Raw genomic sequence first — 16,003 nt, 5'->3', positions numbered from 1 at the left:
TGCCAAATCCAAGATTCTGACATAGCGTCAGTTTAAGAATGCTTCCAATGAAACCAGGCCCAAAAGCTGATTGAATCACAACTTTAACCACTGAGATTTACACCCAAATATTTATGGTGAATCAAGACTGGCTTCTATTGAACTAACCATTACCCTAGCTCAGTCCCAAAATCATTTATTTGTTTAGAAAGAGGTGTCACCTGTTATCACACTATCCATCAGCTGTGTCAAGCCTCAAGTAATGAGTGATTAGTGATTACTCACTACTCTGTTACTAATATTAGTTTCTATGGCTCATTATAGGTTTAGGTTCATACCATGCCTTTCTGTATTTGCTCTGACTATAATTCAGCTTTCTTACTATTACCATCCACTGAAAAATCTGCTGGAAAGCCAGTTGGTAATTATTTAGTTATAAATGATTGGGGAGGGAGAATTAAGCCTCTAGCATGACTAACTGGGTGGCCTTAATTTGTTGCTAATGTTATTGGGCTGTGATATACTGATGTACTACGGTCAATAGCTCCAAGTGGGCAGAAACATATAGCAGATGATCTCACAGATCTTTTCTGTCTCATTGTGTCATAGCTCAGCAAAAGGCAGTTATTGGGCAGGACAGGAGCGACACAGGCAGAGCAGCCCAGTGCCTAACAAGTCTGCATGTCACATCTCATTTAAAAGAAGAGCAATGTTTTCAAAAGGCTATCCTGCCTTTGAAGAGGTTTGGGAACAGGGGTCACACCCTCTCAAAAAATCCAGGTTGAACCCAGTCTGGAAGGAGAGCAACCTGACAGAAACAGAAGGAAAATACTCTTATCCAGCACTTTTTTTCTCATAAACCAACAAAAATATTCTATAAGCATAAGTGGTAATTTAAGGCTTTCTTTTATCAATATTACAAACTTAAGGCACTTATTAAGGCATCTGTGTTTTATTTATTATCATTATCATTCCAAAAAAAACTCCAGGAAAAAGTAGGGGGTGTGTCACTGTCTAGCCATAGAACAAACGAGTAATAGTCAAAATTTCATACCTCCTCCCTAGGAAGACCCATTGTCCTGAAAAAATTACAGAATAAAAAAAAGAAAAAAAAACCCAAGTAACAGACTTTTGAGACATTCTAGTGACCAAGAAACTGTTTGGTTTTATTTTTAACTAAATGAAGCAACAGATTTTCGAGATTTTTATTTAAAATAAATAACAGCTTCAGTAGCACTGACTGTGGGGCAGGAGGAGGTAACAGTGTTGCAAGGAACCTGAGTGGAAAAAGAATTTAATTATCCCCTGTGACTGCCCTAGTCTGAGTTATACCCTGAAGAAAACTGAATGTTCTGCTAAGCAATAACAATGAACCACATAAGCCTTGCAAAACAGATTTTGGCGGTCACAGAAGGGAGCTGAGAGATAGGGATGTATTTGTTTTATGACACTATCCTTGACAAGAGCTGAGGGAGACTGATAGAGGGGAGCATCCCACCTCAGAAGACGCTGAGAACTGGGTGATAAAGTGTATAGTCAAGGAGAACAACTAATTGCGATGTTGATAAGAACTAAGTGTCCTTCAGCTGAACTAGCCTCATTACAATGCTAAAAATCACGCCCGTAGACCGGAAAACACCCTCCTCAAATAAGCCCCTTACTCTCTGAGCATGCGTGGTAAATTTAAAGGGAGTTGCACCCTTAGGATGACGTGAGAAGGAAACTAACCAATGATCAGCTGCGGGGCGGGAATATCAGCTATGACTGACACATTGAACTCTGCGAACACCTGGTGGTGTCTGGGTGCGAGGTGGCAGCTGTGGGGGGTTACCGCAGCGCCCATCCTTGCGCACAAATGAAAATAATAACATACCGCCGGTCTGCGTGCATTTTGGCGTTCCGCACACCGGGCGAACGAACCCGCTTTTCGGGACAACGCGAGCACACCGAGAGCCCTCCCTATTCTCACAAGGCAGGTCTCCTCACCGCGCCCCGCGCGGCACCGCCCCGTCGGCAGGGCCCTGCCTCCCACCGCCCTTCGTCGGGGGCGGAGAGGGGTTCGCACAGCTTCGGCTCCGACGCGAAGCCTGACGTGCCGCCGCTGGCTCGGCCAATTCCCACGTGCGGCAGCCCGGGGCTGCCTGACGGCCGGCACTTCACTCGCCTGGTACCGCCTGGTACCCGGCCCTCCGCGACACGCGAAACAACCCCCGAAGCCGGTGTCCCCCGGGCCTTCCCCCGCAGCGATCGAGGACAGCCGCGTTCCCCGCCCCGCTGAGGTACAGAGCGCTGCCGCCTCAGCCCCACCTCCCCTGCGCGCTCGCAGCGCATGCGCGCCGTCAGCGGCACCCCGCGGCGCCGCACGTCGCGCACGGAACGAGCGTGCGCCAGGCCACGTGACATCCGCAGCCCTCCCCCTCCGCGGCGGGTGCTGCCGTTCCCCGTCCCCAGGGAGAAGCGCCGCTCTGTGGTGAGCTGGCGGTGAACGGCCGCTGAAAGCCGGCGTTAAGGTACCGGGGGACCCTCCCGCCGCCCGAGGGGTCGCGGGGCCGGCAGCGGGACGGACGGTGCGAGGCGAGGGGCCGCGGCGGCGGGGCGGGGTGGGAGCCGCGCCGAGCCCAGCCCTTCCCTTGCCGGTGGCGCCCGCCCAGCCCGGGGCGGGCCCGCCGTGCCCTCCGCCCAGGCAAGCGGGCCTTTCGGAGGGAGGGCTAGTGCCCGCCGCGGGAGCGAGCCAGCCGCCGGGCTCACCTGCGGGCTAGCGCACGGTGCGGCCAGGCAGCCCTGCCCAGCGGCTGTTACCGTTTGGACGGGGCTCTGCTGTGCCGCGCCGCTGCTGAGCATCCGGCATAACGTGTTGTGACACGGGCTCCCAGCTGCAATTTCACGACCGTTCGTTCCCTTCCACTTACAACCCGGCGCTGCCAGCCTAAACTATAGTTTCCTCCATCCTTTGTTTCTGTCTGCAGCAAGAAGCTAGAAAACACTTGCTGAATCTGCGCTAACGCGGCAGGCTTATCCTGCACGAGCGCTTTGCTTGTCGCTGTCTTCTGCTTTAGGTTATTGTGTTTGTTGCAGTAAACGGTAATTCATGATTTCACAGGTGAGAATACAGGCCTTCATTTAAGTAGTTGGTTTTTGAAGCTCCTTCCTATTTACACCAAAGAGAAATCAAAGGCAAAAAAACCGCATATTCCTCCCAAGGGGAGGAGGGAAGAAACGCCTCTGAAGCCTCTACCGGGAGTTCTTACAAACCAGGTGGATGAGCTGCCTAAGTTATGTCATGAGCACACTATCATTCGAACAGACTGTGGTGGTACACTTGATATGCTTTCCCTCTGTTTAATATAGCATATTTCTGGTAGTGTAGCTGTCTGTCAAAAGAGATGCCTGCCAAAGATAGCAGTGTAATAATTATTTTCTGTTTTATAAAGAATAAGATATTTTTTTAAGCAGTACGTCTTCCAAGAGTTCTGACTTCTAATGCATATGGAAATTTTGAAAATTCAGATCATTAGTCTTGTATTGACCTAGTGTGCTTCCTCATTGATACCCCCACCCCCCATCTCAGGAGGAATAAAAAGTACACACACTAGCATTTGAAGCAAGCTTGGTGCTTAGCTACAACAGATTTCTTTGAATTGAGTTATTTGGTATTAGCTAAATTGCTGTTAAAATGTTAACTCAGCTGCAGTGAGCTTTGATCACACAGTTCCAGTTACCTCAGTTTGAAAGACAAGCTTTGTGCACCTTCATGGAAGAAAGATAAGTTCTGAGTGTAGCTGTTTTACTAGAATGGTAAAGTTTGACAGATGGTCCTTAAAAGAGAGAGGGAAAATAAAAATTATTAAATGTCTGTACCACAGTAAAAGTTCATAAATAGGTGAAGGCACTGCAACTTTTGTGTAGTAAAACATAACAGAGCACTGTTAGTGCTTAGCAGGCACTGAGAATAAGATTTTTTTTTAAACCTCACTGATACCTACACTTTATTCCTTATTTGCATAATACAGTGCAGATCTGAAGAGCCGTGCAGGGTCAGAACTGCAGGAGAGGGCTTAGTTAACTTAGAATACAGCAATTTCAGTGAAGAAGAATTAAGAGCAATTTAGGACTGGACTAGTTTTAGTGTTTAAAATACAGGATTTAGGTTTTGACCTGAGAAATCAGTGTTAAGTATTAGAATATTTAAGTCTTTCTATTTTCAGATAACTTGCAAAAAACAGAAACAAGTTTGCTTTATTTTCAGAATGAAATACACACCCTATTTTTTTGCAAACTTGGGTGTTTATAACATTGTGCCTCTATATTCAGGAATCTTTGTGCCTCTATTATTCTTGCATTAATTTAAATGTGAAAGGTGAGCATTCTTAACTATAGGCTGAGAAAAGTAATTGTTGAGGTATACTCAGTTCTGTCTTGAATCAGGTATAAAATTAGACTTCAAAACAATTTTACGGGCCTGAGTATAGCCCAGCATATCTTATATGCTTGGATCAGTTAAATCACTAGACAATAGCATCATGTCCTATGCAAGACCTTTAAATCACTGTGCATACAGTTTAATATATGAAAATGTGTTGCGTAACTGATTCGCAGTTGTCACGATTGAGGAGTTCAGCAAAAACGCTCCAGGCAGTGGCTTTTCAGAGTAATTTTTAAAAGCCTGTTAACTTCTCGTTGGTCTCTGTTAAACTTTTGCTCTTCTATGTTCATATTTATGTATATTGGATAAACTTACACATTTCATGTCATTAGGTTGTGTGAGATGCTGTTTGCTTTTTTTTATTGAAAGTAGCATCCCAGACTTTTTCCGTTATGCAATTGGCTGACACTTTTATTGATTAAAAAGCCATATTACCCTGTTCAGTGGTTAGCACAAATAGTAACTGTGTTGTGGTTTGACCCCAGCTGGCAGCTAAGCACTGCACAGCTGCTCACTCACTCCCCTGCAGTGGGATGGGAGGGAGGATAGGAAAGGGAAAAGTGAGAAAGAAATCTGTGGGTTGAAATAAACAGTTTAATAATAAAAAAGATTTTTTTTCAAATTGTAAGGAAAAGAAAAAAAAGAGGAATAAAACCCAAGAAGAACAAGCAATGTAAGTGGAAACAGTTGCTAACCATCAACCAATGTCCAGCCAGTCCCTGAGTAGCAGCCCCCCCCCCCCCCCCCGCCCCAGCAACCTACCTCCCCCAGCAACCTCCCTCCCCCGATTTTATTGCTGAGCATGACACCATATGGTGTGGAATATCCTTTTGGTCAGTTGGGGTCAGCTGTGCCCCCTCCCACCTTTTTGTGCACCTCCAACCTACTTGCCAATGGGGCAAGTCTGAGCAGCAGAAAAGGCCTTGACGCTGTGTAAGCACTGCTTAGCAGTACCTAAAACATCAGCATGTTATCAACACTATTTTCACAGCAAATCCCAAAAATAGCCCCATACAAGCTACTGTGAAGAAATTTAATTCTATCTCCACCAAAACCAGCACACTATGCTTTCTAATTTCTCTGACTTAGTCTTTGCAGAATAGTGTGTAGGTGACCATTAAGAACCTTCGTAGGTTGTATTCATTGTAAGGAAGGTTCTCAGAGGTTTTGGAAGCAAATTAATTCTTTTGGTAGAAATTTGTCCTTTATATTGCAGTAGAAAATAGAGCAAGATGGGCTCAGGCTCTGATGTTTTAGGACCAGCATTGGATTTACAGCAAACTTTGGCATGAGTACAAGATCGCTCTGCAGCAGCTGGCTTTGTATTTGGTGACTGTATTTGTGTTTAAATAACTGCCCAGTATTGACATCAAACAGACATTGCACTCAGTTGGAGAGAGCTGCATGCAAAGGCCACGTGACCACAGCTGCACACATCTAGAACCACTGATCTGTGTGTATACCACAGGCTGTTTCTTGAAAAGGCTCAGGTTGGTGCTGTGTTTTGGCCTGCATCTGGTAGACGTGGAAAGAGCACACAGGAAAGCGGTGTTGGATGTGAGTTGCTAACTGACACCAGAATGCCTGGGCAGCCAACCTCCAGCAGCATTTTTTCCTAGAAACTACTTGGAAATAGGATGGGTGAACTGTTTAGCCACCAGGAGTCTCTTCCTGCGGGCCATCTTAACAACTGGTCTTGAGTAGCAGGGATTGTGCCAAGAAAGGTGGGGCCCCAGGAAACTGATGACCAGAGCAGGCTGCTGTCTGAACAACTCATCACCTCGTACCTTGCTCCCAGGTTGTTTTTGAGAAAGTAACGCTACTAATATTTTTTAATTGATACTTGTTGCAGTTGGGAAAAAAATGTCTCTGAAAGGCATACAAGATGCATGGTTTCATTCCAGAATTAAATTCAATGTGTTTTTAGTCTTACCTAGACTAGAAGGCTATAATTTCTTTACATGTTTTTTAAAATACTTAAACCTAGTCTGTCAAGCTTACAGCTACAGGTTTGGCGCACAAATCTGATTGATTGTAATGCTTCCCCTAGGGTGATCTTCATAGAAACTATTAAAGACTTCAAAGAACTGATTTTAGGCAAAATAAGTGAAATAAATTGCTCTGCTAAAGTAAAATGGATCCTTGTTCAGTTGGAGTTCAGCTTCAAGCTACCAATGAATGCCATAAGACCTATATTACCCGTCACACTGGCTTCAAGACCAAGCAAGATCTATCTTCTTCTGACCTACTGTTACTTCAGCTTAGGACTGGAATAACCCTTTCAGAGAACAATACAATCTGCTTCCACCATGCAAAGATTTACATTGAAAGATTTGAAGACTTACAAAAATCATGTTGCGATCCCTTTAATATACACAGAAAACTATCAAAGAAAAACTTACGTGCAATTGACTTAGATGACGCAGCTTTTCTAAGCGCCAAGTTTGGAAGACAGTTTGTACCTGGTTGGAAGCTTTGTCCCAAATGTATGCAGATAATAAACGGAAGCGTGGATGTTGAATCTGAAGATCGCCAAAGAAGAAAACTTGATTCAGATGTACGTATATGGATCAGTTTTCTCAGCCCACCGCCCCCAAGTTTTGCAAACTATTGGAATTGGGCTTCTTACAAGTCCTACATAAAGAAATTAAGTTTTTTAACAGAAATATGAAAAGGTGTAGTCTTTTAGAGGTGTGGGAGTTTACTGTATTTAAGCCTTCATTTGGAGGACCTTAAAAAGATAATCTTCACTAGTTTAATATTATGGCCTTTTAAATTCAAATGATTGTGTTTATTAGGGTGACTACACCTCGTAAGTTTGTGTAAATACCAGACTGCTGCTGGTATTTTAAGCTGTTACACAAGCCTAGCAAAAAACAAGCTTGTGTGCTTAAAACTGAACGCTGCAAAGGCTGCTTCTAAGGATGTTGAGGTAAACCTCTAATTCAGTCTCTTCAGTTTAAGAAAACTCCACTTTCTCTAGCAGTTCATTGCCAAGTGAATGCATGTTGAGGTGAATTAAGTGTACTCTTGTGGTGCATCTGAGCTGTGAAGGCCATGGCATTTGTTCAGAGGCAGCAATGAACTGGGGGGGGTAATGCTTTAAGTGCCAAGTTTAGAATACAGCTTATACATTGTTGGATGCATTGTTCAAGATGCATACAGGTAATCAGTAGAAGTGTAGGCAACCAAGTCAGCAAGAACTCATCCATATATGCCCTGTAGCAAAGCAGAATTGCCTTCTAGGAGCTGTTGTCCCTGTCAGCCCAGGGGCTGTTGCCCAACTATTTTTCAATTACATGTCAGTATGATTAGGAGACTGATAGGGGGTGACATTTGAAAGCATTGATGAAAACTGATACTGTAAAGCTTGTATTGTTGGGTTTTGAGACTGGTACAATTCTCCAGTATAAAAGTTCCCAGACTGAAGTTGTTTCTCCTGGGAAATCCAGTGCTTACAGTTCAGCTCAAAAATTTACCTAAGTTATTACAGTATCCTGGGTTGACTGGACATTTTCTTAATGATTTAGGTTTGTATTTGTAATTAAATGAGATATTCTGTCTTTTTTCAGGGGCGTACAGCTAAGGCTTTAAAGTCTCTACAGTTTGCTAATCCAGGACGACAGACTGAGTTCACTCCTGAGACCAGTAAAAGGGAAAAAAGAAGACTGCAAACAAAAATTGCATCATTTAATTCAGACAGGTGAGCCATTTCCTCTATTTACCTTATCTTTAACTTTCCCTTCAAAACAAAATAGCTTTGATGGTCATCAGTATCCCTGTAACACTATAACATTTTCTATATGCACGTTTGCATCTTTATGGATTGCTTTTTTGGTTTTGAGGATGTTAAAGCTCACTGTCATTACTGAGATAAACAAAACAGAAGATAAAGCATTAGCATACGGTCCATGTTTCAGGCAATTAGAATACAAACAAGTATTTGGTAAGGGGTGGCTATTACACAGATTGTAGATGAAGCTATTAATTTATGCATAATGTAAAATTCTGATAATAGGCTCAATTTGAGTACAGTAAGATCAAGTAGACTATACTTAAAATATTGGAGCAATCTTTCAATAAACTCAGTAATTACACTTTATAAACAAAAGTGCAAGTTAGGACCTTACCTTCCTTTTAAAAGAGGAAGTTAGTGTCCAAGTCAGACAACACTAGGTAACAGATTACAGCCTTCTAATGTGACTGATTTTAAAATCATGCTTTCTACAGAGGAAGGGTGTATGCAGCTGAATATTGTCTGTCGTTTTCCACTAAAAGTTTGGACCGATTCAATCTTGTCCTAAGAGGAGATTGCCAGAAGCCCCAGGTTTAACTAGTCATACAGTATTTGTTAAAACATGCAAGAAGGATCACATTAATACCTTCCTTCCCCTGCTCTCCGCCTAAGTTTAACTTTACAAGACAAACAGACACTAGACGTGCTGTTCACAAACCACACATCCTTTTTCTTTCCATTTGTTTCTTCTACTCAGTTTGGGCACAAGTGGCAACCAGGGGAATTTTGATAATCTGTTAGAAAAACTTTTTCTATGTATGTAGTAAAACATTGGATCAAAAATGTTGAGGCATCTGACAGTGGAGCTATTCAGAACTCAACTAGATGCAGCCCTAAGCAACCCAACTGGCGTCGACCTGGCCTTGAACAGAGGGTCAGGCAAGGTAACTTCCAGAGGCCCCTTACAAACAGAGGTTTTCTGTGATTCTGCAGTTAAATAGTACTGTTGCAGAGATGTAATGATAAAAGCATTAAAAAGTACTTTTAAATTAGGATATGTGCAACCTAAATGATTCTACATGACCTCCTTTGAATTACAGCTACACATTGCAAAGGAAGAGTAAATTAAGGGATCATTTCACATCATCTGAAAGGTAATCTGAAGTTTACGTCATATACCTAAGAATATTCATAAGTGGTTGAATAAGTGTGCTATTGAAGAAATAAAAACTTCCCATTCTTGAAATTATTTCCAAAGCACTATAGTGCAGATACTGTAACGTGGATACATCTTTTAAATTAATAGAGTGTTAAAACGAACACCTGATGAAAGCAAACCTCTGCCTGCAACTGTTAGCAGCCTGGCATCAAAATAGGTGGATTTCTTAACATGGAAATAACTACTGTTTTTCATTACACAGGCAAGTTATACCAGCGAAGAGTAAAGTCTACGATAGCCAGGGACTACTGCTGTACAGTGGAATGGACCTGTGTGACTGTCTCGATGAAGATTGCCTGGGATGTTTCTATGCTTGTCCCAAGTGTAGCTCCACCAAGTGTGGAGCTGAATGTCGCTGTGACCGCAAGTGGCTATATGAGCAAATTGAGATAGAAGGAGGAGAAATAATTAGAAATAAACATGTAGGTTAGCGTATATGCACATCATTTATACTGAGTATATATTCCGTGCTTTGAGTAAACACCACACATTCACCATTTAGTGGTTTAATGAAAGCCATTGGAATTTATCATGATCCACACGATTAATGTGCTTGCTTTCACATTTATTTTCAGTATGATTATGGAGATATTCTTAATCATACTACTGTCTTTCCATACTTCGTTCCACCTTGTACTCAGTCTTGTTAGTCATCTGAGTAGGTTCTCATTGAATAGTATTTCACTGTATTTAAGATGCTAAATTTTCATGTGAGATATCCTAAGCCACTCACCATAGTTTCATATACTGTTTTATATGGTGTACTATCTCCACATATCCTTCATTTTTCCTTCTGTAGTTCAGGATTTCATGGGTTTTGAATCTGTTTTATGTGGAATGCTAAAAGTTCTCTGTGAATATACATGCAGTATTAATAAAGGTGTCTCCAAGATCAACAGCAAATGCTGTATCTTCTATAGATTATCCCAGCTACCTCTGATAAATTCAACCCTGTCCACTTGAATGGATTCAAAGGCATTTAGGAGTTCAGATCCCATGTGAGTTACTGGGAATTGAGATGAGGTTGTTCCTTATGAATTCAAGCCTTACTGTTAAAGTGCTATTAAATAGTCAAGGCATTGAAAAATTATGTTAAAGTATTTAGTTATTGTACTGTTTCGTTGGTTTCTATATAACACAATTGAAGTAATTTTGCTGCATTTATCAGTATGTAGTTGGACTGGAACTTAACAGCCCCCTCCCCTTTTTGCTTGTTTTTAAGGCAAATATTTACATGCAGCTGAAATGAATTTGAGTGTCTATTCCCAAACTAAGAGTATCCAGACTACAAGAAAAAAACACAGTTAAATTGAAATTATATTTGGTTGATGCAATATCTGTTCTCAAAATATTAACATTTTACAATATAACTTTTATTTAAAAAACACTTTATATTGAAATCTGAGTAACATTGATACTCCTTAGTATTTGTTGTGGTTTTGAGGTATTTAGACTTGGAAACTAGCGTGTCTGTTAGGTCACATTTATTCAAGAATACTGTTAATGATTGATTGCTGAAGATTTATTTGATAAAGCTTTATAATCTTGCTATTTTACTTAGATAATTTTCATTCTGAGAAGTGTCAGGAAGGTTGCCTCGCTAAAATTCAAAGCCATGCTTTGAGTCATACTGACATCTGCTGGTCCTAGTAAAGTATAAGCATCAACTTATACTACATTTTTATTAAATCTGCTGCAAAATTAAACACACTTTCTTTTGGTCAGAGCATTGACTGTTCTTCCAATGAACATCTGTCTTATTGGCCTTGGATTCCAGCCACATTTGTCACATGAACCATCACATGAGTTTATTTAGGGAGAGCACCACACTTTACACTCTTCCAGACAGCACCACCACAGAGGGATAGCCGTGGCTTCCCTTACACACAAGTGGCATTTAATACTTTTTACTTTGTTGACTACAGAGCATGCTTATCCTTACAGAGCAATTAATCTTGTGGGCTTGATCCATGTTTGGAACTGTTTCATCTCTTAAGCAACCTTTTGAATTAGATGAAAATATAAATAGATACCTCCATGAAACTGAGAGGGAAAAGCTGGTACAATCTCACAATTTTTATGTATTTATTAAATTAGACCAGAGTCAGCAGTACCCATTGTTAACAAACTTAACAGGCTTCCAACTGTTTGATGAATATAACGTACCATTTAAGTTGACAGGCTTTGGATCCAGTAGCAGTTAAAGCATTTCACTGAAGTGCAAGTCTGCCAGTAAAGTGGCCTAGAGCATCCCATTATTAGAACTGTATCTCTCCACCTCCATTAAGTCTCCAAAAAGCATATACAGTCTCTCATTTTACAGGTTCACTAGGAATGATACTTTCCCAAATAAAGTACTCGAGTTGTTTCCGAACATAATGCATAGGACTGCTGCTTGGCTAAAAAGCTGTGCTGAGTGCTGGGTACTGTTGATTGCTATAGAAACTACAGGAGACATTTGGGGTTTTTCCCAGTAAAACAGGGGGTTTGGGTGTTGGTTGTTCATACGTCCTGCTTACATATTTAGGGCTCAATAGTATTTTTTCATAGACTTCCATGTCCCCCTCATCTTTTTTGTGTTACAAGACATTGTTGCAAGTCAAACTTTACCAGCTTGCTAGATCTAAAATGCTTACAGCTACAAATTTCTGATTTTCTATATGTTTTTATAAACACCACACACTTATCCCATCAGTGTAATACAAGACTATTTTATCATCATCTAAAAGTGACTGCATACTGTTCCCAATAGCATATGTAGTTCCCCATCTTTCAGAATTACTCTACAGCTAAGCCTGTTAAACAGTATGTTCTTTTAATATAACCAAAGGAAACGACTACTTTCCATAAATGCCAAAGTTCATAAACCAGGTATAACAATCGCTTTAAACTCAGTGCATTGAAGAGAAAAGCCAACGGCAGGTATACACTAGTTACCATGTTAAAACTTGCCTTTTGATGTTAATGGCAAAAATTAATACCTAGATAAGGTTTATGTATTCAAAACAAAAATTAATGACAATAAAAGAATCTGTGAATAATACATATCCCATGGATTAGTTTGAGTTTTGTGAACAGAAGCTCCAGATTTGTGATCTCTTAAGTACAGTGTTAAGTACTGCTTTGGTTTCTTTCCCACACACAGCAAAATTCACATCAAGTTTAGAACATGGTCAAATTTAACATCTTCTAAAGCCAGTGAGAATTCTTTGGTGGATCTTGTGAGAGTTACCACAGAAGTTTGGGGTCATACCTGAGACAGGATGTTTCTCTTTTTTTGTCCTCCTTAGTGGAGTTGAAATTTTCAAAGTGATAAAATGTGCCCTGGGAGGGCTTTCTGTTAAATACTCAGAGATTGTAAATACTCAAACAACAACGTAGTACAGTCAGGTAATTAACTTGGAGAAGGTGTTACATTAACATTTTCAGCATCTATGCTACTAGAAGGCATTTATCTTTGGGAGATATAACCCTATCCTTAGACACAGCATGAATTTGGTTTCCTTTTAATTAAGTTCATAACTCTTGGAAATCAACATCAGGAGACTAACTTCTGAACCTCTTGGCTGACCATTCAAGACATCAGAAACAGCAGGAAGTGGACAGACCTACACAAAAAGCATGATTTTATAAATCCAGAAGTCAGAATTAAAGCCTCCAAGGGAAAAAAAAACACAGATAAGGTAACCAATTTTTTTATTATTTTAGACCTGTTTTAATGTTTTTAGCCTTTTTGCATAGGTGGTTCCTATATTAGCCAGAACGGACCAACAGACAACGGCACACGAGCTCGCACTGAAATCCTGCGGTGACATAGCTACACAGCGGTTAAGCGCTCAGGTGGACATCTGTCACCTGTTATGTGATAGAAACAGCAGCAACTTGCTGAATCAGCATTAAAGCCTTCACATTCTCCTAGTTTCATGAAAAAACATAAACATACAATTTCCAGTTTCAATTACTTTGCTTTCCATTAAAATTAGTGTCACATTTTTGGTCATATTTGTGTCTTAATAAATACAGAGTTTCAGCATTTTTCAATGGATTTTTCAGTGGAATATAGTATGTACAGACATGCAGTAGCTTGTCCCTCACGATCCAAATAAGTTTCCCCAGTAATTCTTTAGCAAACATTCTTAAAGTTTTATTTACCTTTACGCTGACTTCTAGCCATTCAATATCATACTAATGACATTATTTAAACAGGCTAAACAGCTCTCTCCAGCTTTAAGTTATACTTGCTTTTAAATCCTACTAATAGTACAGGAACAGTTTATTAAAAGGATTATATTTGTATTTAAAGATCTTGAATTACAAGTTGCATCTACCAGTGTGGAAGCTTTAACCAGAACTATTGATAGACCCATTCGCTGCAATTAGATTTCAAATCTAATTACACTTGATCTAAGTGCAGTTTGAAATGCACATATTAAATATTGCAGGGGCTGTGAACGATTGCAATTAAACTGTCCCGTTCCCTTTTAGCAGGGTTTTGGGGTTGTTCCCCCCCGCCCCGCCCCCTCAAAATGCATTATCCTGCTCGGAAAGAAGGGGTTTACATTGTCGAAGTTCCTCATGCCCAGCAGAGGGCATCAGCTTCCTGCGAACCTCCCCGGTACCCCTCTTAGGGATGCATCCCCAGCCGTCTGAGCGGAGGGGGTCTCATTGTCGGACAGATTCAGGAATCAAGCCCGAGACAAGGGATGCATTACTCGCATCTGTGAGGTTGAAATATAGCAGACTCAAGCACAAGATTAGTACTTCAGAGAAATGGATTTTCTTTTTGGTCCTTCATAAAGTCTTCTCACCCACCCCCTTACCCCAAATACCTTAGTTCTGTAAGTGGAGATCAACACAATTCTTTACAGATATATTTACAGCTTACAGTGTTCACTATAAAACCTTGGTTTAAAGCTTCCGCCTGAGGATTCCCTTAGAAATTCAGTATTAGGTAGTCAAGAAACCAACTCACAGCAGGGTCCTGCACTCACTAATAAAACAGAAGACTTCCTGACACCCCCACTGGTGCCACTGCCAGGGTGCAATACACAGCTGGAGAACTGCACGTGTCCTCTTTCTCAGGCAAACAAAATATTCTGACAGTATATTACCAAAGTAGCTACCGTAGCAACTAGAAGCAGCCTAATATAAACTATGGTAGGCCAGGGTGGAGAAAGACAAGAGGGGCAGCTGGGGATGGGAAAGTCTCCCTGGGTCTCCTACTATTACTAGAGTAGTGAGAAAATTGCCCTAATTCTTCTCCTCTTTCCCCAGCTTCCTTTGGCAGCCCTTCACAGCTGGTGTACTCACTAACAAATTAAATCTGTATAGCACACTAAATGACCTGCCCCTCTAGGCTCTAGTTAGGGCAATATTAACAACGAGAGTGCAATAAACTCAGTTCTCCATCTCACCAGCAGGTGACAGCACTATCTACTATAATCTCCTGAGAGTAAATAGCGATTCAGTGTCCATGCAGAGCCCAGGGCTGCAACCAGAAGTAAAAACAACTCTCTTCTGTCCTATTCTAATTTTCTTCTTGTTATTCTTCCATTTGTTCTTGCACATTGCTTGCTCTACCTAGTTTAAATTGTTCATTTTAGATACTGAATTAATACAACAAAGCAGACCACATTAATTGACATATATAAGAAAACCCAAAATAGTCCCAGCAAGCACCAGCTAAGCATCCCAAGCGAGCCACTTACCAGAGCCATCAGAACTTTAAAACTTCCCAGAGAGAAATCACTGTGATCCTAATCAATTCATAGTTCTTAAGGCCTCATAAACCATCTAAAACTGCAAGTAAGGATGAAAGTATGTTCTCCAGAGTCCAGCCCAGATAAAGAAGAAACAAGCACCATAATCTAATGCACATATTAAGACTGCAGAGCTATTCCATTAACACAATTGCTTTGCTTAAAGGTAGAAAAATCAGATTTTACTGACTTGCTTTAGTAGCAAAGTAAGCTTCCTAAATTTAACATTTCTTGTCCTAGTTAACCTTTCCTAGGAGTATCTGATAATCCAAATACATTCAAGAGAAAAAGTTTTCTCTTCAGCTCATTTTCTATTAAAAGTTTACTACACAAAAAAAAAAAAAAATTCAAACCTCCAAGCTGCTCCTTTCCTTCTGCTTTATAACACAGCAGTACTCTGGCAGGTGACTCCCCCGGCAGTTTCCAATCAGGTGGGCTGGATCCCGCCAGCTGACTTCAATGTTGCTGCAGCCTTTCTCCTGAAAACCAGCTCTTTTTAATTTGTGTTAATTAGAGTGGTTATATTTCAGCTTACTTTTCAGTTATTATCTTCATGCTGCTTGCTGGGAGTTTCGGCTCTATCTCTAAGAAAAGAGAAAAATCAGTATTATTACTCTGTTAAATACACCTGTGTAGTATGCCTAACCTCAAGCAAGACTCCTTAAATTGTACAGGATCCTCAGATGATCACTGGGGGGTCCTCAAATCTCAGCTATGCTGTTCCAGCAAGTCAGTTTTTCTGTGTATTTCATTGGCAATAGCAAGCTGGTCTGTCTCAATAGTGAGCTCGTATTAACAGTCCTATTGACTTCAGTGTGATTACCTAGGTGGGTAAGCAGGCCAAGCAAAGAGGTGGGTTCTGCACAAGTGAAATGTGTCATGATAAA

General features: G+C 41.0%; 1 protein-coding gene across 6 annotated transcripts; it reads left to right on the top strand.

The window, feature by feature from the left end:
* Positions 1-1,760: 1,760 nt before the first annotated feature.
* On the top strand, positions 1,761-11,067 carry ARL14EP (ARF like GTPase 14 effector protein). 6 transcript variants are annotated; one of them, XM_075094927.1, is made up of 5 exons: positions 2,013-2,258; positions 6,453-6,959; positions 7,975-8,105; positions 9,239-9,292; positions 9,560-11,067. In XM_075094927.1, exons 2-5 carry the CDS (start codon positions 6,537-6,539, stop codon positions 9,786-9,788), a joined length of 837 nt encoding a protein of 278 aa, XP_074951028.1. In that variant the 5' UTR covers positions 2,013-2,258; positions 6,453-6,536; the 3' UTR covers positions 9,789-11,067. The 6 variants fall into 6 exon arrangements, with proteins under 6 accessions (XP_074951032.1, XP_074951028.1, XP_074951030.1 ...); XM_075094926.1 differs by lacking the exon at positions 2,013-2,258 and adding an exon at positions 2,347-2,489; XM_075094928.1 differs by lacking the exon at positions 2,013-2,258 and adding an exon at positions 2,447-2,546.
* The last annotated feature ends 4,936 nt before the right edge of the window (positions 11,068-16,003 follow it).

This window comes from Phalacrocorax aristotelis, chromosome 5, assembly GCF_949628215.1.
Source record: "Phalacrocorax aristotelis chromosome 5, bGulAri2.1, whole genome shotgun sequence".
NCBI classification, from domain to species: Eukaryota; Metazoa; Chordata; class Aves; order Suliformes; family Phalacrocoracidae; genus Phalacrocorax; species Phalacrocorax aristotelis.
Note: the sequence above shows the minus strand (reverse complement) of the source record. Positions and strands in the feature narration are given on the sequence as shown.